Here is a 21,147-nt window from a genome sequence, read left to right on the forward strand (position 1 = left end):
TGCCGCTCGCCTTCCCTCCGCCCCGCTTATAAACGCTGCGGCCCCCCCGCCCCGTCGCAGGAAGGAAGCGCCTCCGGGGCCGGGCCGGGGCCGCCGCTGCTGGTCGGCAATCCCGGCGGCGGGGCGGGGGGGGCCCTCCGGGACCTGCCGTCCAGCCGCTCCCCCCGCCGCCCACCCGTTCTCCGTCCTCCCCCCGCTCGGCTCCTTGTGCCGGCTCCTCCCCGCCGCGCCGGGGGCTGGTCCTGCCCGGGCCCCCCCCGGCGGTGCCGGGTGGGGGGAGCAGCGCTGGAGGGTCCGGGGGTGTCCCCCCTGGCGGTGCCGGGCTGGCAGGTAAGCACGGGGAGCGGGGCGGTGAGAGCTGCCCCGGGGGGGCTTTGGGGGCGCCGGGGGACGCGGGTTTAGGGGCTGAGCAGACTGGGGAAAAAGCTGTTTTCTTCTTGTGCGAATAGGGGGGGAGGGCTGGAGGGGGGGTGAAGGGCACCTGGGCGGGGGGGGGAATTCAGCCCGTCCGACCCGCCCTGGGCTCCTCACCCTGCTTTGTCAGGCTGCCCAGCTCAGGACAGCACCGGCTTTACCCCAATCCGCAGCACCCCAAAACCCATGGCACCCCAGAAGTTGATGAGACAGCAGTGGCAGCGGCCCCACAAGCTGTCCCCACGCGGGATGTCCCATCAGGGCCAGCGCAGTGGCCTGCAGCGGGTACCCGGGCTGCGGGGATGATGTCCCCGTTCTTCGGGCAGCTCCGGCACCCTGGCCCATGGAGCTGGAGCGATGGCAGCTCCCAGTGTTCATCCCCGCTGTAAAAACAGACTCAGAGAGTCTTTTTGGTTGGAAAAGACCCTCAAGATCATCGAGTCCAACCCTGGCGCTAACCCATGTCCCCGAGAACCTCATCCCCGCGCCGGAGGGAAGGCAGGGGCCAGGCTGCCAGCCCTTCCAGGCCAAAGACTTCACAGGCAAAAAACTTTTCAGAGAGAAAAGGAATTCTGAGATGATTCTTTTCTATAGCAGCGAGGGACTTGGGAGAGCCCAGCCCTGTGCTTCAAGGATGCGGTGTTAACAGCCACGAACATCTCTGTGTCCCTTATGATTTGCAGCCCAGCAAAGCGGCCCCTGAGGATTTGAGGTAAGACGGGACACCCCCCCCCCCAAAAAAAAGAGTGGGATTTCCCCTGGGCTTTGCAAATCAGCCCCTGGTTATATGGATAAGCAGGGCTGGCGTGGCCTTGCTCTTGAGATTAGAGAAAATTAGTGTGGACTGTGCAGTGCGCTATGGGGCAGCATCTCAGCTCCATCCCCATCCCCTGGCCAGCTCTGGGGGGACTCGCCCCCAGGCACCGGCTCCCCCTCCTCGCGGCGCCTCTGCCGCTGTTTTCCTGCCCTTCCCGTGGTTTTATCTTTGCAGGAGCCGCCGCTGCCGTCAGAACATCGCCGAGAGCAACAGAAAAATGAAAAGCAAACATCCAGAGCTCCGCCACTCCAGGAAAAGGGTATTTGACCTTCTTTTTTCTCATTTTGATGGCGGTGTTTTTACCAGACTGCAATTAGCCCTCGGGATGCCCCGTGGAGAAGCAAATCTCTATTATCCCGCTTCACTCATTGCAAGGAGGATGCTTTATTAAAAATTTACGGTTTATCTTGTCCTCTTCCAGCCCCTGTGTGGTTTGGGTAGCTCATGTGAGGCCATGGAGAAAAGGAAAAATGGAGAAAAGAGTGATAATAATCCTTAGTAATAATAGTAGTAACTGAACAAGCTACCTGATGGAAATGGGGGCAGAGGAGCTCGAGTTTTTTATTCAACACCCTTCCCAACACCCCACCCATCTATGGGCTCTTTCCCACCCTCATCCGTCACCTCTCCGGGAAGGGGAATGGCACAGAAATGCCATTTTCTGCTGAGATTGCAGGGCAGGCTCATTTTCTCTGCTAATTAAGCCCAGGGCCAGTCACTCCCTGGGTAAAACAATTCACCCAAGAGGAGCTCAGCTGCTCTTCATCGCCACAGAACGTGGACTTTCCTGGAAGGTTTGGTAGCGCTGACCCTTCCTTGCCTTAGGAAAACCTGTTGTCTCCCCACTTTTCTTTATTTTTTTAACTTCTGGTGGTCCTTTTTCCTGTTTTATAAGCAAAATGCTAAAATAATGGGGGAAGGTCAGGGCAAACAACAGAAAATGAAGACAGAATGTAAGAAAAAAAAACCCACCAATGGATTTCTGTCCTCTTTAGAAAAAAAAAAGATTATAAAAGCAGATAAAAATCTCATTTCCAAGGCTGCACGATGAGAAATATTTTGAAAATTTCCAGGAAAAACTCCCCAAACAATGATTGTCCAGCTCATCACCCGATGTCCTCGCCCCTCTGACCGCACTTTGCAGCCTTCGATTGCCAGTGGGAGGGCAAGATAATGAGGAATGAGATTAATCATGGGTTAGTAACTCTCTTATTTTTAATTCTGATGATTTTGTGCCTCGACGCATGACAGGCGTTGGCTGACTCAGACCCAGCAATGCCCTTCCTGCCCATTCCTGCCTTTTTTCCTTTAAAAGTGCTGATTAATCGCGACGCTGGGTTATTGCAAGAGCTTCCCGGCGATAAGGGTGAGACCTTGTGCTGGGCTGGAGCTGACGCATCCCAAATGTCACTGTCCCCGTCCGGCCCCAGCAATGCCCAGGGCGGGCCTTTTGAATGGTGCTTTTCAACCTGTGGGGTTTGGGGAAGCGTGTGGTGGGTTTTCTTTGCTCCTTTGCTGGGGTTTGGGGAATGAGGTGCCTAATGGCAGGATGCTGACAATTATACGCTATTTAATATGATGCGATATAATATAATGCAATATAACGTTATGCAATAGAATGAAACGCAATATAATTAATATATGTGATATCATAATACATTATGCTATGTATAATATAGTATATACATCATGTCATCTATATAATCTATATAATAGTATAGTATAAAATATAACATATAAAACATATAACATATAACATATAACATAATATATAATTAATATATAAGATATACTATTATAATATATTATTATTATGTTATATATACTATTATAATATAATATGATAGTATTATTATATAATATAATTATGTTTATATTATATTATATTATATTATATTATATTATATTATATTATATATAATAATACTATCATATTATATTATAATAGTATATATAACATAATAATAATATATTATAATAGTATATCTTATATATTAATTATATATTCTATTCTATTCTATTCTATTCTATTCTATTCTATTCTATTCTATTCTATTCTATTCTATTCTATTCTATTCTATTCTATTCTATTCTATTTCATATAATATCATTTTAAAAAGCTGAAAAGCAGACCATTCGGCAGCACTCATGTGCTTCCCCATCTATGCGTGATCTGCGTGCGATCCCGCCTGGAATCATTCAAACTGCACAGGGGTCCCTTTTCCCAGATTTGGGTGAATTTTCGCCATATTTGGGTGAATTCTCCCCAGATCTGGGTGATCTGCTTGGGGTTTTGTGGTACCCACCACCTGCCCACGTGCTGTGTCCTGGGCAGGAATTTCCTTGCAGAAAAGGTGAATTTCCCTGCTCTGGATTGAACTCAAGTTTAAAAACATATTTATATATATATATTTCTCAAGGCCAGGAAGTGCCAGAGAAATAAATACATCCAAAAATGAGATTTAACGGCCAGCCAGGCACCCAGGCCAGGTTGGGACCTGCAAGGGGGTGTCACTGCTCACTTCACAGGATGCTTAATTGGCTGCACATTAATGAAGAGCGCTATTTAGGGCGGTTTTGCCCGAAGGGAGGGTTGTTTGACAGGCTTTGGATTGGGCAGGGCTGGGGCAGTCACGCCAGCTGGGGCTTTTTTTTGTTAAAACTGGGAAAATGGGTCATCTCCACAGACGGGCTCTGTTCCAGCCTTTGGGCTTAGGACCTTGCTCCTGGGCTTAGGACCTTGCCTTTGGGCTTAGGACCTTGCTCCTGGGTTTAGGGGCCTTGCCTTGAGTTTAGGACCTTGCCTTTGGGCTTAGGACCTTGCTCCTGGGTTTAGGACCTTGCCTTTGGGCTTAGGAACTTGTTTCTGGGTTTAGGGGCATTGCCTTGAGTTTAGGACATTGCCTTTGGGCTTAGGACCTTGCTCCTGGGTTTAGGACCTTGCCTTTGGGCTTAGGAACTTGCTTCTGGGTTTAGGGGCCTTGCCTTGAGTTTAGGACCTTGCCTTTGGGCTTAGGACCTTGCTCCTGGGTTTAGGACCTTGCCTTTGGGCTTAGGAACTTGCTTCTGGGTTTAGGGGCTTTGCCTTGAGTTTAGGACCTTGCTCCTGGGCTCAGGACCTTGCCTTTGGGGTTAGGACCTTGCCTTTGGGCTTAGGACCTTGCTTCTGGGTTTAGGACCTTGCCTTTGGGCTTAGGACCTTGCTCCTGGGTTTAGGGACCTTGCCTTCAGTCTGGGTGCGGCAAATACAGTTTGCGAGTCGCAGTCCGTCCCGCGATCCTGGTGGTTTTTGTGTTTGTTTTTCCCTCTGGCTCATATTTTTATGTGAATTTTTGGACTGCAACCAGGGAAAAGCAGCCGGTGCCGCTTCCCACGGGGATTAAGGCCCCCGAGGTTGGGTGTTTGCAATATTTGGAGTGGAAAGTGTGTGACTTGTCCTGCCAGCACCTCCACCAGGTGCCTTCACACCCTGTGCCCCAGCCCCAGGCTGCATTAATTGGTATTTTAGAGGCTGGAGCGGCACCTGAGGCTGGATTTTCCTTTAGGGGATTGTCCCTCTGTCACAGGCTGGCTCTTGTCACCTTGTCACCGGCGCTGCTCAAATCTGCTGGGCCAGAGGTGAGCTCGGCTTAGCAGCCTTGAAAGGGCTTGGGAGAACTGAGAAACATTTAAAAGATAATAAAATAATAAAAGGAGGAAGTGAGCAGACATCGAAAGCATTTGTTTTTGCAGACTCTGGAAGGAAGGAGCGTGGTATTCTGTAGATAATGTTTTAATATCAGTCAGTACCTCTGCTCTAAATTCTTCTGGTGAGGCCGTTTCCTTGCAGCACCTTTCCCAGAAATGGGGAAAAATTATAACCCGGGGGGTGGCCGAATGGCCGCGTTGTGCTGCTTGGCTTTGGTTTATGGGGTTAAATGTGAGGCTCTTGCAGGGGGAACTGCATCCCAACCTCAGCAGGGCAATAGAAATAGGATTAGAAGTAGCAGCAGGCTGGGTTTTTTGGGGTTTTCTTGTTGCTAAACACTATTTAAGGGGAGTGTCCTTGACTGATAAAACACCACATGAATACCATGGGTGGTATGAGTGGGTTTTTGTGTCACTGAGGGTTTTTTCCCCCATCTTTGTGACTTTTTCCCTTTCAAGGGTGGCTTTTCTTTGGCGGTTCACGTTGTGGAGGCGCCTCCAGCAGCCCCGCAGTGTGAATTAATTGAGTGGCTTCTGTGCCTGATTGCTGACCAGAGCCAGAAGAGGGCTGCTCCTGGGCTTAGGACCTTGCTCCTGGGCTTAGGACCTTGCCTTTGACTTTTAGGATCTTGCCTTTGGGTTTAGGAACTTGCTCCTGGATTTAGGACCTTGCCTTTGGGCTTAGGAACTTGCTCCTGGATTTAGGACCTTGCCTTTGGGCTTAGGACCTTGCCTTTGGGCTTAGGACCTTGCCTTTGGGCTTAGGACCTTGCCTTTGAGCTTAAGACCTTGTCTTTGGGCTTAGGACCTTGCTCCTGGGCTTAGGACCTTGCTCTTGGGTTTAAGACCTTGCCTTTAGGCTTAGGACCTTGCTCCTGGGTTTAAGACCTTGCCTTTGGGCTCAAGGCCTTGCCTTTGGGCTTAAGGCCTTGCCTTTGGGCTTAGGACCTTGCCTTTGAGTTTAGGACCTTGCCTTAGGACCCAACCAAGACCATTCCAGTGTGCCGACCCCATGGAGCGAACGGCCCTTGCCGAGGACAGCAGTGCCCATGATTTCGCTACACGTGCGATAAGCATTGGTAGAGGATTTGTCAGCACTGCTGTAGAAAACGCAAGGGTTACATGTACCAAATCATTTTGGTATCGTATATGTGTATCAAAGACCATGAAAGATGCGTTCTGTTTAGATTTTATTGGCATTCCATCAGAAAAGCAACACAGAGCGTTATTCGAGGTGTGGGATAACCCGAGTCTTTTATCAAAGGCCAATGCAAAGCTGACGCGCCGTTTCCACAAAGGACAAAGAGTCTCTTAGTTCTGGCCTGTGACAATACAATGGGTAACTGGGGACAAACCAGTTGATCTGTACAAAGCGTTTGGGACGCGTCGGCTGGCCCGTCCTGCCCTGGTGACAGCAGGACAGCGACAGGTCTTGTGTACATATATATATATATATATATATATTATAGGGAGGGAAGGGGAAGCAGAGGTAGCTGCCAGGATGCTACATCAGGAAATATCCCACCAGAGAGAAGCCAGACTAAACCTAGGCTCGGATTAGTGTCTTCCCTAGGCTGGGCCCGCTGCCGTAGTCCATGAGTAGCACAGGACACACACCGGAACGCACACAGGTCGTGACAGAAATCAGGGTTATAGGTTTTAATGAGGAATTTCTGGAGTAAATAACACCGCTCCGATTTGTACCAGCTGTGAGCCCACACTCATTTTTTTGTAGTGGAATCAGTGCTATGTACAGCAATGAACTGATACCTTAGCCGAAAAACAAGGCAGAAACACTCCCGAGACTGTTAATATCTGGAAAATGCCTCAGTTTTTGCTAAAGCCACCCAAATAGTCCCTGCAACGTGAGGCACGTGGCTGCGGCTGCATTTTCCCCGTATAGAGGCGGGACAACGCGGGCATCATTGGACGTATGTAGGTCGTCCCACTGATTTCGGGAGGATTATTCACTTCCTTAATCAATTCATGTATTCAAAAGGCTTTTCTGGCTTGTCTTAACACGGGCAGGGCATGAATTTTCTGCGGGCCTTCCAAGAATTCAGCGCTTCTCCCAGCTGCTGTGCGGAGAAAAGGAAGCAGGGACAGAGCATTCAAAACATTGCTATCAGCTACGTTTTCCTGCGTTGTTGTGGTTCGGTTTGGTTTTGTTTTTTAAATTTTACAATGGAGAAATGAAGATGAAAACAGCAGCAGGAAAGGGTTTTCCTCCGCACAGGGGAGAACAGGATGCAGGTTGCTGCCCACAGCAAACTCCTTTGTCTTCAGTTCCCATTTTCTGTAGCAGTTAAGCCTCAAAGTATACAATAAAACCAGGAGGAACTCCAGGAGACTTGTGCACCCTTCAAGTCATACGCCTGTTCTTCTCTAGCACCTTTTTGCCTTGTAGGGCGTGGGTAAATAATGGAGCTCGTGCCGCTTGATGGGATGCAGGAATGGCCCCTCTGATTTTTGGGGAGAATTCACGATGAAACAGCTCGAAGAAGCTTCGTTGTCAGGAGTGGCTGAGGATAAACAGCTTTCTGAAGTTAGGTACCTGGGGAACGACTGTGCCCTGAGAAAGCCTTTGTTTTGAAGGGGATTTACAGGTCTTATACATCATAATTAGCAAATATACAACACCCAGCGTATTCTTTACAGGGGGAGGAACGGAAAATGCCAGCAGCTGGGAAAAAGTACAATCCAACAGGGAAGACCTGGTCTCTCATCTGGCTGCACATGGAAGACCAGCGTTGTTTTCTGTACTCTGCAAGTGCTTTTAAGCTGAAACTGATTAGGCGGTTCTTTCAAACACAGGCGGTGGGGACAGGGCAGGGACGCTGCTGCTTTTGCACATCAGCATTTCAGACTCGATGGGAAATGAAATTAACTGTCGTCCTTTAGGAAGACAAATCCATACTGATAACTTGCTGCTGTTAAGCAGGGGGTGGTTCTGCAGGGTTGAGGAGCAGCCCTGCAGGCGACTTTAACCCCGTCCCGTCCCAACCTCGCAGCACCTTCCCCGTTAACCCTTCCCTCGCAGGACCAGCACCTGGTTTATAAACCACACGGCTGATCCGGGCTGCCTTTTTATGGGGAGATCAGTTCTCTGGGCTGCCTTTTTAGGGGGACATCATCTCCCGCTTTGCAAAGAGCCCCAGGGCAGGTTCTTGGACATGCAAAACCGCCTTGAACAGACAGCGTCACCCCCCCATCCCTTCTATTTCTCCTTTTCAATTTGCAGAAACGCTCGGTGCCGCTCGCAGCTCTGCGTCCCCCCGGCTGCCCCGGCGCCGTTACCTGCGCTCGCCGCTGGCCCGGCGGCTCTCGTGCTGCTCGGGCACCCAGCAGTAGTTGTCCGCCGCGTTTTTGGCCGGCTGCTTCTCCCTCTTGGCCGCCCTCCTCCTGCAGGCCAGCAGGGCCAGGGCGAAGGCCAGCAGCAGCAGGATGGCGACCAGGCTGCCCAGGATGTAGTAGAGGAGCAGCCGGGGGCCGTCGGCGCTGTGCTCGGGGCCGGGAGCCGAACCAGCTGCTGTGGGGGCTGGTGCTGTCACCCCCGTGGGGATGCGCGTGGTTGGGGGGATGCCCGTGGTCCGTGGGGCGCCCGTGGTGCGGAGGATGCTCGTGGTGCGGGGGGTGCCCGTGGTGCGCAGGGTGCCGTTGGGGGACCCCGCGGGCTGCGCTGTGGTGGGCGCGGGGTGGCAGCCGTGTCCGTCATCCCGCGGGACGGAGCCGGGCGGGCAGAGGCACTCGAAGCTGCCGGGCAGGTTGCGGCAGGGCCCGGGGCAGAGGTCCCGCAGGCACTCGTCCACGTCCAGGCAGGCGTCGCCACCGGGCTGGCGCTGGTAGCCGGGCCGGCAGGCGCAGTGGAAGGAGCCGGGGACGTTGAGGCAGAGCTGGGGGCAGACGCCGGGCTGGGCGCACTCGTCCTCGTCGTGGCAGCGGCGCCCGCTTGGCCCCGCGGGCCGGTAGCCGGGCTGGCAGCGGCAGACGAAGCTGCCGGCCGTGTTTTGGCACTCGTGCTGGCAGGGCTCGGCCAGGCACTCGTCCACGTCCACGCAGCGCCGGCCGTCGGGTGCCAGGGTGTAGCCGTCCTCGCAGCCGCACTCGAAGCCGCCGGGGTGCGCCCGACACGTCCCCTGGCAGGGGTTGGGGTGGCAGGCGTCCTCGGGCAGGCAGGAGGCCATGTCCGGCGCCAGGACGAAGCCAGGGTGGCAGGCGCAGCGCGGGGGCTGCCCCGGCTCCTCCAGGCAGCGGTGCTGGCAGCCACCATTGCGCTGGGCGCAGCCCAGGGGACACAGGGGCCCAGGGGGGTCCCAGGCGAAGCCGCCTCCCTCCAGCGACCCCTTGCAGAGGGCGAAAGCCGGACCCGCGGCCCCCTCGCATTCGGCCTCGGCCAGCGTGCCAAAGGGGGCCGCGTCCAGCCGGGGGCTGCGCACCCCGAAGGGGGTGGTGTAGGTGACGCGGCCGGGGCCGGCCAGCCGCAGGGGCCCGCACATCCCGCGGAAGATGAACTTGCAGAGGAAGGCGGGCAGCGCCGAGCGGCACGGCCGGTCGGCCCAGCCGGCGGAGGGGCCGTGGGGCCGCAGCGCGACGCAGCGGGCGCTCAGGCAGGTGACGGCCGGCTCGGCCAGCCACGCCGAGTAGTTCCCCGGCTCCCCGCCGGCCGCCCAGGAGAAGCCCCGCAGCGGCTCCTGCGGCTGCACGCAGCGGCCCCGCGGCAGCGACAGCCCAATCCAGGCTGCGCCCGTCCAGCCGGCGGCCGCCAGCAGCTCCTGCAGCCGCCGCAACTCGGCGGGGCCACCCACCGTGGCCAGGTTGCCCCCGTCGTCCCGGCACCGCTCCTGCGCCGCGTTCCAGCCCAGCTCGGCGCGGTGCAGCGCGTAGCAGGCGGTGTCAGCACAGAGCACCGCGGCGTCCTCCCCGGCACAGCCCGGCGCCAGCAGCAGCAGCAACAGCAGCCGGGCGACGGCCATCCCGACGGCTGCACGGACGGACGGACGGACGGACAGGCTCGTCAGCCGCCGGCTCGCATCCCCTGGTCCCGCCGAACTGGCCCGACGCACATCCTGTGCTCCTGGGTCTCCTATTTATCACCGGAGGCTACGGCTTCCTGTAGCGTGGCCTGGCCGCTTGTTGGTGGCGGTCCCCTCGCTGTCCCCCCCTTCCCCCTCGCTCCCATCCCAAAGCTTCGGCTGCGCTTGGGCTGGTGACGCTTTTCTGCAGGAGAAACTACCCGTGTTCCTGCTTTTTTATGTGTTTTTTTGCCAAGGGCTTGAGCCACTCGCTCAGCCAGCAGCTGATTTTTCTAATGCCTAATAGGGCCTGATAGCTTTCAAGCACATTATTGCTAAAAAAAATGAAGAAAAACAACACAAAAATAAAAAGCCGTAGGACCCCTCGCTATCGGCCTCGAGAAGAACCCGAATTACTTGGCTCGGTGTCCCGTGCGCACGCGACGTTTTCCAGCGCATTCTTTTCCCCTTCTTCGTGCGCTTTAAATAGACGGACGAGCTCCAAAATAGGAGCTGGGTCGTGGGAAGGGCCGGGCTGCCGGGACGGAGCCGAGAAGCGCTCCCCGATGCCGTCCCGAGTGGTGATGCTGCCCCAGCATCACGCGGGATGCTGTGATGCTCTGATGCTCTGATGCTCCTTGTTAATAAGTCGCTAATCACTTGACCCTGATCCGGTACAGCACGGGGAATCAGCCGCGCTTGGCCGGTGTCGGTGGCTGCGCAGAAGGTCATCAGGGAAAGGGCAAAGGCGTCCATGTAGCACGCCGTAACGTTTAAACAACCATTCACATCGCAAAAGCCCCTAAAAGGCCTCGGAGCGGCTTCTCCGCAACCATATGTTAGGATCCAAAAGCGTTGTAGCGGTGTGATCGAAATGTAAATATTTTTAAATATTTAAATTAAACATTTACTGTTGAAGGGTTTGCTGCGGTTAACCTTCTTTTTGCCAGGCCAGGAGATGCCAAGCGGGTGCGCTCACCCTTTGCACATACGCAAACCAGCATTTTGCACATCTGAGCATCCCCGGGCATGTCCCATCATTTCTTATTTTCCTGCAAAACCATCCTTATCCCATGGAGAGGTCAGCATGGTGATGATATTATGGAGGGTGAAGGTGGACAGAATGCCCCTTGACTTATGTTTCCATGCTTGGCAGGCACCTGTTGTAACCGTGAATTCCGTGCTTGTTCCCACAATCCTCCTATTTGTCGATTTATCTGCTTTTTGTGCGCTGGGTTAGGTCCGTGATGCTGTAGGGAGCTACAACAACCCAACCGAGGAACCGAAACAAGAAAACCCCTTGTTCACTTCCCACCTTCATACCCTAAATAGAAGAGTCTCCCAAAACCCCACAGATTAGAGATTTCCATTGTTTTTCCATCCCTGGTGACATGCAGCGTGCCTGGGAGAAGCATCATTTGGGTGACATGGAGGGTCTCTCCTACCTGAGCTGAAAATAGGATGTGGGCATCCACAGGAATGCTCCAAAACTAAAGAGTTTTGGGTCAGTGGCTGCTTTGGGAGGAAAAAAATACTTCGATGCCATCTCCAACTGGTTTTATTCAGAATTTCCTACTGGAAGAAATGGGGGGGATTTGCTTTTGACTCGTACAAAATAAAAGAGCTCAACACAAAAGCATTTCCTTTCTGCTTTTCCAACACCACCGCTGGCGTTTGCTCTTGCCAGATGAGATACTCAGACAAGCTCAACCCACAGTTTATTTCAGCGGCCAAAATGGGCATTTTTTGTGTCCAATCGAGTCCCAGGGACAAAAATTGGCCAGTTCTGAGTGCAGCTCCTCTGGACTTTTCCAAGCTGGGGCTATGGCCAAAACCAAAACCACTTCAAAATGCAACTAGAAATGATTTGAAGAAGTCATTCCAGCAGAGTAATCGGTGACATGCTGATGGTGTATTTTGTTAGGATGTGTTTGAGGTGTAATTGGGGAGATAATGTGGAAGTTTGGGCTCCTGTCCTAGGGAAGAAAACTTCTTTTTTGAGACTGCGGTGTCAGACCCTTTCCATTGATTTGCAAACATCCAGCTAATCACTTTTTCCAGTGGATTTTGATTTTTTTAAATGGAAGTTTAATGTTCCTGCTCGAGCTGTTCATGGGCTGGTTACAATTTCATGGAAAACCTCCCCACACGCACACTTTATAGAGGGATCTTCATCTGCAAAGCTTGTGCTAATACTCTACCCTCAGCTTTGGCAAGAGAGTAGTTTTTGGTAACTTAAAAACACATCGCGCTTCTATTGTTTTTTAATAAATGCCCCATGCTTTTTAAATGTTCTTCTCAGCTGGGCTGATGTTCCCATTTGATAATCGATTGGTCCCGGTTCTTAAGTTAAAAGGGACTGTTTCCCAGTCCCCTCAGCTGAACGAGTCCATAAACCCCCTATTTTGGGTAATAATCAAAGCCAAATGGTCTTCCGGAGGCCAGAAGTTGTGCGGAATGGCACGCCAAGCTTACAAAAAATATGAAATTAGATTAAAAAGAAAAAATCTAAGCCCAGCTTTGCTGAAGGAACTGGTTAAAAACAAACAACGTTTCTCCGAGGCCAAAGAAGGAAACGCGAACCGTCTGCGGCTGTTTGTGCAAACCCCCCCGGCTGGGACAAGGGACAATGGGGCCGGCGGGGGGGACACCTGCGCCAGCAGCAGAAGAATGGGAGGAACTGGGCTCTTCCTCTGGGGACGTCCCCAAGGCCACCCAGCACAGCTCTGAGGATGGGGGAACGGGCTTCTTTTGCATGTGAAGTTTAGAATTGGGGCGATACGGAGCGGGCTTGGCTCTTGCTGATGCTGAACGCTGCGTGTTCACTCTAATTTTGATGATTTACAGCAACACCGCATTGGGTATGAAGATTTTTCTCATCTGCTTTTAAAGAAAATCTTCCTACTATCAGAGCGGCTCGGGTCATTTTCCAGCTATATCTTTTCGAAGGCCGATGCCCCGTGGCCGGTGCAGGAGTCCCTTGCTAAGAAGCAGGAATTAGCTGGGCTGGAACGGAAACAAAATCCAAAGGACCAGGAACAGGACGTCGCTATATTTAGTTTCTAGCTATCGTTGTTGTTATATTCATGGCAACAGTAGGTGCATTTGCTTGCCCGCCTTGCCACCAGGTAGAGAAAAACACTGATTTTTAAGGGTCTCCATGATGGGATGTTGTTACCTTGCTTGTCCAGCAACTTAAAGCAGCTATTGCTGATATATATATATGTATATTACAAAATTACGCACACAAACGCATGTGCGCACTTCATACACAGATTTATAAACCTGATTCTGCATATTTTTATTGGCAGGTGTATCAGAACTGCCCCTGGGCTGCAGAGGGTTCTCCTGAGGCCAACTGGGGGATATCACGCTCTGGAAACCCTCCCTGGATTTTCAGAGGCAAGAAGAAAACCCACTCCCACTGAATAGATGCAACAAAGCAAATGACAAACCTGTTTAAAATGACGTTTCCTTTGAGAGATTTCATCAACAAACAAACAAACCAACCATTACTGATTGGAAATAAAACCCACGAGAGGACAAATGGGCGGGAGAGGCATCCAAACTCATCAGCCGCCCCCTTTCCTCTCGGTTTTATTGCCTGCATTTATTTCCCTGGATACACGTTTCCCCTGTAAATCGTGGGTCTGCCTTTACTGGCGGCTGGGGAAACGGCTCCAAAATGTTCTTATTGATGAAGTTTGTTCCCCAGTTAAGCGGGTGGTTGAAAGGGCAGATGGTATATATATATATGCATATATATTTATATACCAGGCATTAAGATGCTGTTCCTACAACAATCTTTTCAACAACTAATGTTTTCTGCATTCCGGCAGATGTAGCTCCCCAGGAACATGGAAAACAAGATTAGTGTGACAAATGCAGGATAAAACCCAAGAGGGGCAGGTCCAAGAGCGTTACCGATGTGACGCTGAACCAGCACCGGAATGGGAAGGTCTGCAGTGTCAATTATATTTCCTCCGCGCACACTGCTGGTTTTGAGGTGGATTTCTATAAGTGTGGATGTGTTCCTATACCATAAGCAATAATTTGCAATAAAATTGTGTGCTTTTCCATTTTTATTGTGAATTACCTTCTACCTTGCCTCGGCAGCCTTGCAGGCTTTTGTGTCTGTTGTCCAGGATTCCCTGAGCTGAAGCTCAACATTTACTCTATATTTAAAGACCGAATATTTAAAGACAGAACTGAGATGTCAGGGATGTGGTCCCCATCCCACCTTCAGCCACTCGTGACACCCGGGGCTGTGTCACCCCCGGACAGAGGGGACACCATTAGGACAGGTCGATGCGATTAATCTCTCTGGGTGGACACCTTCTGCTTCTCCTCCTAAAGGCTCCTGCTTGTTGATTTTCCAATTAAATTTAGCAGGGAGGAGGCAATTAAAAGCCGTGGGGTGGGGTTGGTATCACAGGCCACAGCGCAACAGAGCCGCGTTATCTCCGTCTCCCCCGGCTCTGCTCTCCACAGATAAAAGATTCGCTTTTAATTCCCGTTTAGCAGGCAGAACTATCGCAGCCCACGATCTGCGTATCCCCCTCGCCCCAGCGATCGCTGTTTGTTTTCTACAGCGCGACTCCCCCGGGGGATGGAGAACGATTGCGGTTATTGAGCATCCTCCTCCTCTCACGCTCAGCATCCTTCGCTGCATCGTTAGCGTTCGGCATGGGCCCTGCTCTAACGAGACGGGGGGTTTGCTGGGTTCAACTGAGGAAGACCCATTTTTGGTTTGCTATGGGTGCCTTCCCCCCACAGCTACAAGAGGAAGCCCTTGGCTGGTGGTGGCATCTCTGAAAGGTTGGTGGCATCATCTCTGAGCTGGGCATCACCGGGGAAGGCTTTGAGTGGCTCCTTTTGGGCAAAACTCACTGCAGACCCCAAGGAATTATCCACAGCTTCGGGCACTGGTGCTGCCACCACACAAGGACAGCGGGGAGCAGCTCCTGGGGCCAACATCTCCTTGGGCTTTCTTGGGTTACTGCACCCAGGTGGAGCCCCTTCCACAGGTGGTGGGACATGCAGCTCCCTAGGCTTGATGTGCATCAGGCTCCTCACCAGCTATTTCAGCCACCTGCTCCCCTAACGCTCCTTTTCTGAGAGCTTAGGCTGTGAGGACCTTCTCCATGCTCTGCGCCAAATATTGCTCCAAATTCAGCGTGTGTTGGTCCTGAGTCTCCACAAGGACCATCTGCAGCCTTTGCTACAGCAGGTAGGGAACGAAATGGGTGAACTGCACCTTGATAAATCATTTGGTGAAGCTTCTTGGAGGTGTTTTTGTCTCAGCTCTGCTGGCTGGTAATTCCCGAGAAGCTGCTTTGGTGGGACTGAGCTGCAGGGTGTCCTGCACCGCTGTGGTGCTGGAGCTTGGTGAGATGCCAGGCTCTTAGTCTTGGTTCTGGGACCAGTTGCTGGCTTAAGGCGAGGAACAAGGCTCAGGTGGGTGGGTTTGTCTTGGGACAGCTGGGACCAGAGCACCAAGGAGACGGGAGCTGGAGTGACCTGGTGGCTTTGCCTTTGGCGAGGGTGATGGGTCTCATTGGGGGACACAGGACAAAATGTTGCCTGTTGATGCTTCAATGCTTTGCTATTGGCATTTTGGGTTTTCTTCTTGGAGAACGTGCCGTTTGGGGAAACGGGGCCCCAACCGTGTGTTTTTAAGGGCTCCCAGCTGTACAGCAAAATCCAATGTTGTGTTTGCGTCGCGCTTCGAGGTATTTACGTGATGTGTTGTCAAAATATGGGTCAAAATGTTCGTGCGATGTTTGGCTTTTATTTAACTGCAAAAAGATGTGACGGTTCCCAGAAGCAGCAAGAACGGTCTGCGGAAAGGACAGAGGGGTAAACGAGAGCGTGGAACTCAATGGTGGCTCCTGGCTGCGTGATTTAGCTTCTGATAGCACCAGGAACCTGTGTGCTTTGCTACTGCAGCAAATGACAAAGTTATCTTGCTAAAGGATAAAAAATATTCTAAAAAATTAGAATAAATCTGCACTAACTAAACCCTTTAGCAGAAGTAAAATAACCTGGGTAAAACTGGAATAACCTGGCAGTAATATGAAGGCTTCCAGTATCTACGTGGCAATATGATGCTTAACTTGTGTCTTTTTTTTCCCTTAATATGCTGGTTTTGTTTAATTGTGGGGAAACAAGCACAGATGTGAACCCCCCAGTCTGAGTACGCAGAGCTTGTTGTGCCCTTTAATGGTCTGAAAACCTTGTTGCTTGTTAATTAAATGCGACTGGCCCAACAGATGTGATTGAAGGAGCAGAGGGGCCGCTGCTTAGTGACTGGGGGCATAGAGCTTGTATGGAGAGAGGTTTATCATTGGGCCCTTTTACCCCATATTAGCAAGATCCTTGTTGAATCCCAGTCTAATTGTCCTGCAGGGTGATGATTTTGATGGAGCGAGTGAGTGTCCACCTGGCTGGAAGGAAACGGGGAGTGAGGAGAGGACAGAGCAAATATCCCCTCACTTCTGAACATCAGCACAGCATCTATTTCTCTTTATTCCTTTCTTTTTTTAAAGAGAAGGCAGGGAGATTTGCTACTTGCATGGCACTCCTGATTTATGATGCATCATTATATATTTTTTAATCATTATTTTTTTATTATTATCATTATTTTTTAGTCCTGGCAGTGTACAGTTTTAGAACTCTCCCTGCAGCTTTTTCAGCCTTTGCAGTTTCGTGCTATTCTCAATGTTTCTCCAAATTGAAGCAACTCCCAGGCTAATGCTGGGGGGGGTGCATTTTTGGGTGGGTTTTCCACCTTCCTGACAGCAGATGAGATCAGGATGCTGAGCTCGAGGTGTCCCACTGGCTTTTGGGGGTTATCTCCCACATAATTCCCCATTCCCAGGCTGGCCTCGTGGTTTGCAGCTCTCCTGGGTCAGCGTGAGCTTTGATCCCCTCCTGTTTTTCAGCATCAAGAGCCAAAAACATATTCTCCACCTATTTCTGAGCAGCTTCCAGCAGCGCAGGTACTCGATGTTCAGAACAACCTCCTTCTGGAATCCCGTGGTTTCATATCTCTCACAGATAAAGCCCAACCTGCCCTTATCTCGTGCGTGGACCTTCCCTTGGGTCCTGCTCCTCCGCACCCAAACTGCTCCAAGCATCCTCCAGCCAGGTCTGGTTTGGGCACGAGGGGCTTGGACCAGAATCTTTGGAGGTCCCTCCCAACCCAAACTGGTCTGCGAGTCCCAAAGGTTTGTAGAGCATCTATTTGAGCAGCAGGCTTGGACCAGAATCTTTGGAGGTCCCTCCCAACCCAAACTGGTCTGCGAGTCCCAAAGGTCTGTAGAGCATCTATTTTAGAGCAGCCCTGGGTGCTGTGATGGTGGCTCCGTGCTGGTGGCACCAGTGGATGGTCCGTGTTGTCCATGGGTTCTCTGGTGGGTTCTCACCATCCTGGCTGCTTTTTGGGCTGAAATCCTCCCAAAGCGGGGTGCTCAGGGACGGGATACCCCCCGCAAAATGCGTCTGCTGGTGTGATGTGTGCTGACCTGCGCTGCCGTCCGTCCTCTCCCATGGGATGTCTTCCAGGTCACAGACGTCCCACATCAACCTATTTTTTCAGCCCAGCTCCCCCTGTGTGTTTACACCCAGATATTTCAAACATCAGCTCTTTCTTCCTCTCCGTTTCACTGCAGCCGCTGATAATCCCTGCCTGGCTAATAAATCACATTGTGCCACAACGATAACAATAGCTTATTGAAAAAAGAAAACAGTGAAGAGTTCCCTGTTTGCCGCAAGGAAACACGTTACGGGATGTTCTGCCTCTTGGTGCTGTAACCTGTTGCTAGGGTGCTTTTTTCCAAATTATATTGTATTTTTCCTCGTGTCCGAAAGCGCGGTGTCAAAACTGTTTGTACGGGGGTGGTTGGGTATGGATGGGGTGCAGAAAAAGCGGTGTTGTAATAACCTCTCCCCAAGTCTTCCAGGCAGGTGGAGCAGCTGGAAGAAAATAGAGATAAATGAGATGCTGTCCATTAATGCCTGTGTGGGGAGGGATCTCTCCTCCCGCTGCTCTGCTGGTATAATAAGTTGCACAATAAATACTTCTGGGGGAGTTATGTTGTGGTAGAGGGGGAAGGTGAAGAAAAGGACAGACTTAAATAAATACATATTTTATTTTAAACGCACAAAAAATAGGCAGAAAAAAAAAAAAAAAACACCTCCTTGTAATTCTTTTAATTTCAGAGGGAGATTTGGGGCTGTTTCTGTTGGAATCCCACCAGGACACCTGGCTGTCACACACACCCTCTGGCGCAAAGCTCCAGCCTGGGATTTGTCCGGCCAAAGGGTCCAGCCCATCCTGTTAAGCCGGGCCTGGGAGGTTGAGCTCGGAGCGGTCGGGCGGTGATTTCCCTGCCCATGACCTGCAGGATGAAGCATTTTTTGCAGCGGAGTAAGAGCCTGTACGGAGCACAGCTGCTGAAAAACTAATGTATTTTGGCTGGGGGAATTGTGATTCCCAAGCAGGGATTGCCAAAATAAAGGAAAATTGGGCCGTTTCATCTGCTCCTGCGATTATTTGCCCTGAAATATAAACCCATTGTAGATAATTGCTCATTGCAAAAGTACAGGGAAGTTTTGCATGTTTTTTTTTTTTTCCCCAAAGTTGTGTGTTCTTTATGAGGAGAAGGCTGCAAGGGCCAAACGGCGAGAAAACATTATCAGCATCCTCTAAAGCTTCTTTTTTTGGCGTAGCTTGGGGTTCTCCCCTCTCAATAATAAACACTAGAGGGGCTTTCAATTCTCGTTCTGTTTGGTGGCTTTTTCTTCTTTTCCGCAGTGTAAATGAATAAAGGTTATTAAATACCCATAGCGAGGACTGTGATGGGCTGATATGGACACTGGACGTTCAGACGCTGCAGCAGCTCTCGTGCAACACTGATATTTTAAGAAACAAAAGAACAAAAATAAATAATAACAAAAAACATTAAAGCCACAAAGCACCCAAAGCAGAAGTGAGATAAGTGTGCCCCGTGGTTCCTGCAGCGGCACCAGGTCGTGGTGTTTGATAATGGTGATGATTCAACGCGTTATATGGCGTTTTAAGCCACAAGGCAAAGCTTTGCTTAGAAAACATTGAGGTTCCTGCGTTTCCTTTGGTTTCCTCGGAGCCGGGCGCGGGGGGAAACGGTTTCTCTCCTTGGAATGGTGAAACTTGAGCAGAACCGCAGGCTCGGAGCTGTAAACAGCCGCTCCTTTCAAAGCTGCTATTCCCTGGGATGTTGAGGAAAATATTGCACAAGGGAAATATTGTACGGGTGCGGGAGGAGAAGAGAAAAGCCGGGGTGTCCCCAAGGTGGAACAAGGACTCACTGTTCCCCCACAGCTTCTCTGCACAGGTGCCCTGAGTCACTGCAGCCCCAGAAGTGCCATAAATAGGAATAACTGATGGTTTTTGGGAGCTGCAGCGGGGACGTGCGGCAGCATCTTCTGCCCAAAACCACAGAGGGTCAAGCACTATCTTAATCTCTCATTATTACTAGACTATAATGATGTATTTAATTGCAAACGGCAGGTTTGACACCTCTCAAGACAAGCCCAGTGGGAAGGTGGACGCGGGCAGGTGAGCGAGTCGCTGCCTGTCCAAATATCAAATTAAGGCGGAAAGAAACTATTGCACCATTTCAGCTGATGTGTGAGGACTTGTTTCCCTCTCTGGCTTGTAAAGTTGGTTAGTCGGTTGGTTTTTTTCCCATGGAAAAAGGGTTTGTCCTTATTACGTGGGAAGGTCAAACCGTGGGAAACATCTTTGACCTCAAGGTTAGGTCAAGGGTTGACTTTTTGGGGGTGCTCTCATTGACTTTTTGAGAGCTCCCATTGACTTTTTTGGGGGTCTTGTTGACTTTTTGGGGGCTCTCGCTGACTTTTGAGAACTCCCATTGATATTCTTGGGGCTCTCGTTGACTTTTTGGGGTTCTCGTTGACTTTTTGAGGGTTTTGCCGATGTTTAAGGCGCTCACGCACGTGCACAAACGAAGGTGTCTCCCAAGTGGGTGGCTTCCTTTTTGGAGCGGAGCCACGGGAGTGGTGGGCTTTCTTTTATTAAATATTAATTTCCTCCCTTTCTAGACTGTTTACTCGTCGCGCACAATTTCCTGCCCGCTTTCCCTCGCCCTCCTCTTGGAGTTTCTGCATTTGTGGGTTTATTTTGTATTGTTTCTTTCCCCAAAGTTTCCTGGCTGAGTTTTGCAGCCCCAAGCACGAAAGCGCGTGGATGGGGACAAATTCAGGCGACGCAAACTGGGTATCAGCGCGGGGCATTGGCTCTGCCTTTGCAACTTAAACACTGGCTCCTCGCTGCTGAGCTCAGCCTAATTTTTGCGTAATTCCGCGCCCCGCGGGGCTGGGAGGGCCCCGTGTGACTCACCCCCGTCTCCAACACACCCAGCTGCCTCGCTGCTTAGTTTTCTATGTCATTTCTATTCTTTTTTCGCTGGCTCGGCCCCATTGAATTGCTTTTCCTCTCCCCGATGCTCTGGCTCACGTGAAGGAGATGGGTTTGGAGGCGGAGGAAGCTGCCCGAAGGAAATGCGAAGGAAAAGGCAGGGTTGGAAACGCTTGGGGGGTGCCTGGGTGTTGTCCTGTGTGGGCAGCAATAGCTGGAAGGAACAGGGAGGGTGGGGGACCAGAGGTTCCCCCAGACCCTCCCCAAGGCACAGGAGCATCGCCAGGGCTCGGTGGGATGCGTTTGCATCTTCCTCCCTCCTCTGTGGGGTTAAAAATTAACAAAATAGAGCCCAAATGATGGGGGATGTGACGCTCAGAGTGAAGATGAGCCTACAGATTAAATGTGTGGCTCATGGTTGTTGTTTTATATACTTTTTTAGAAGCTTGGCAGAGATGTATCTCGCAGCACATGCGAATGTTGAGGTCATTGCCCTGGGGACCCCGAGCTGAGCAACGTGCGGATGCTCTCACTGAGAAATTTGTGTCTTTCGAGGCTATTTCTTTAGTTATATGGGGAAACCCTCATTTTTGAAAGAGGAGGATGAGGAGGGGCAGGTGCCTTTGGTTCTCCCCAGGAATGAGGGTGCAGTGAGAGCAACACCAAGAGAAAGAAGAAATGAACATTAAAAAGCCTGTTTTCCTTTCTGCTAATGAAGTTTGTCACTCTGAGACAAAAGAAATTAGATGTTTATAGCTGAAAGAAAGATTATCCCGACCCGCTTCCCGCTTCCT

The 21,147-nt window shown here is 51.3% G+C and overlaps 2 protein-coding genes across 11 annotated transcripts in view; one reads left to right on the plus strand and one right to left on the minus strand.

Annotated features, from left to right (window-relative positions):
* The first annotated feature begins 2 nt into the window (after positions 1-2).
* Positions 3-21,147, plus strand: part of LOC309438295 (uncharacterized protein) — a 54,360-nt gene continuing 33,215 nt past the window's right edge. For 2 of the 10 annotated variants that reach the window (XM_082049468.1, XM_082049467.1), the window contains exons 1-4: positions 5-330; positions 1,009-1,126; positions 1,406-1,490; positions 2,305-2,427. In XM_082049468.1, coding sequence (XP_081905594.1) covers positions 2,405-2,427 — 23 coding nt within the window. In that variant the 5' untranslated portion in view covers positions 5-330; positions 1,009-1,126; positions 1,406-1,490; positions 2,305-2,404. Of the gene's footprint in view, positions 331-972; positions 1,127-1,405; positions 1,491-2,304; positions 2,428-14,479; positions 15,161-21,147 lie in introns of those variants that run through there. The other 8 variants (XR_014183750.1, XM_082049466.1, XM_082049462.1 and 5 more) reach the window with 8 other exon arrangements.
* Positions 6,092-10,025, minus strand: CD93 (CD93 molecule). The gene has a single exon (XM_082049469.1). It carries the CDS (start codon positions 9,889-9,891, stop codon positions 8,212-8,214), a length of 1,680 nt encoding a protein of 559 aa, XP_081905595.1. The 5' UTR covers positions 9,892-10,025; the 3' UTR covers positions 6,092-8,211.

The sequence above is a fragment of the Streptopelia decaocto genome, assembly GCF_964273445.1.
Source record: "Streptopelia decaocto genome assembly, chromosome: 3".
NCBI classification, from domain to species: domain Eukaryota; kingdom Metazoa; phylum Chordata; class Aves; order Columbiformes; family Columbidae; genus Streptopelia; species Streptopelia decaocto.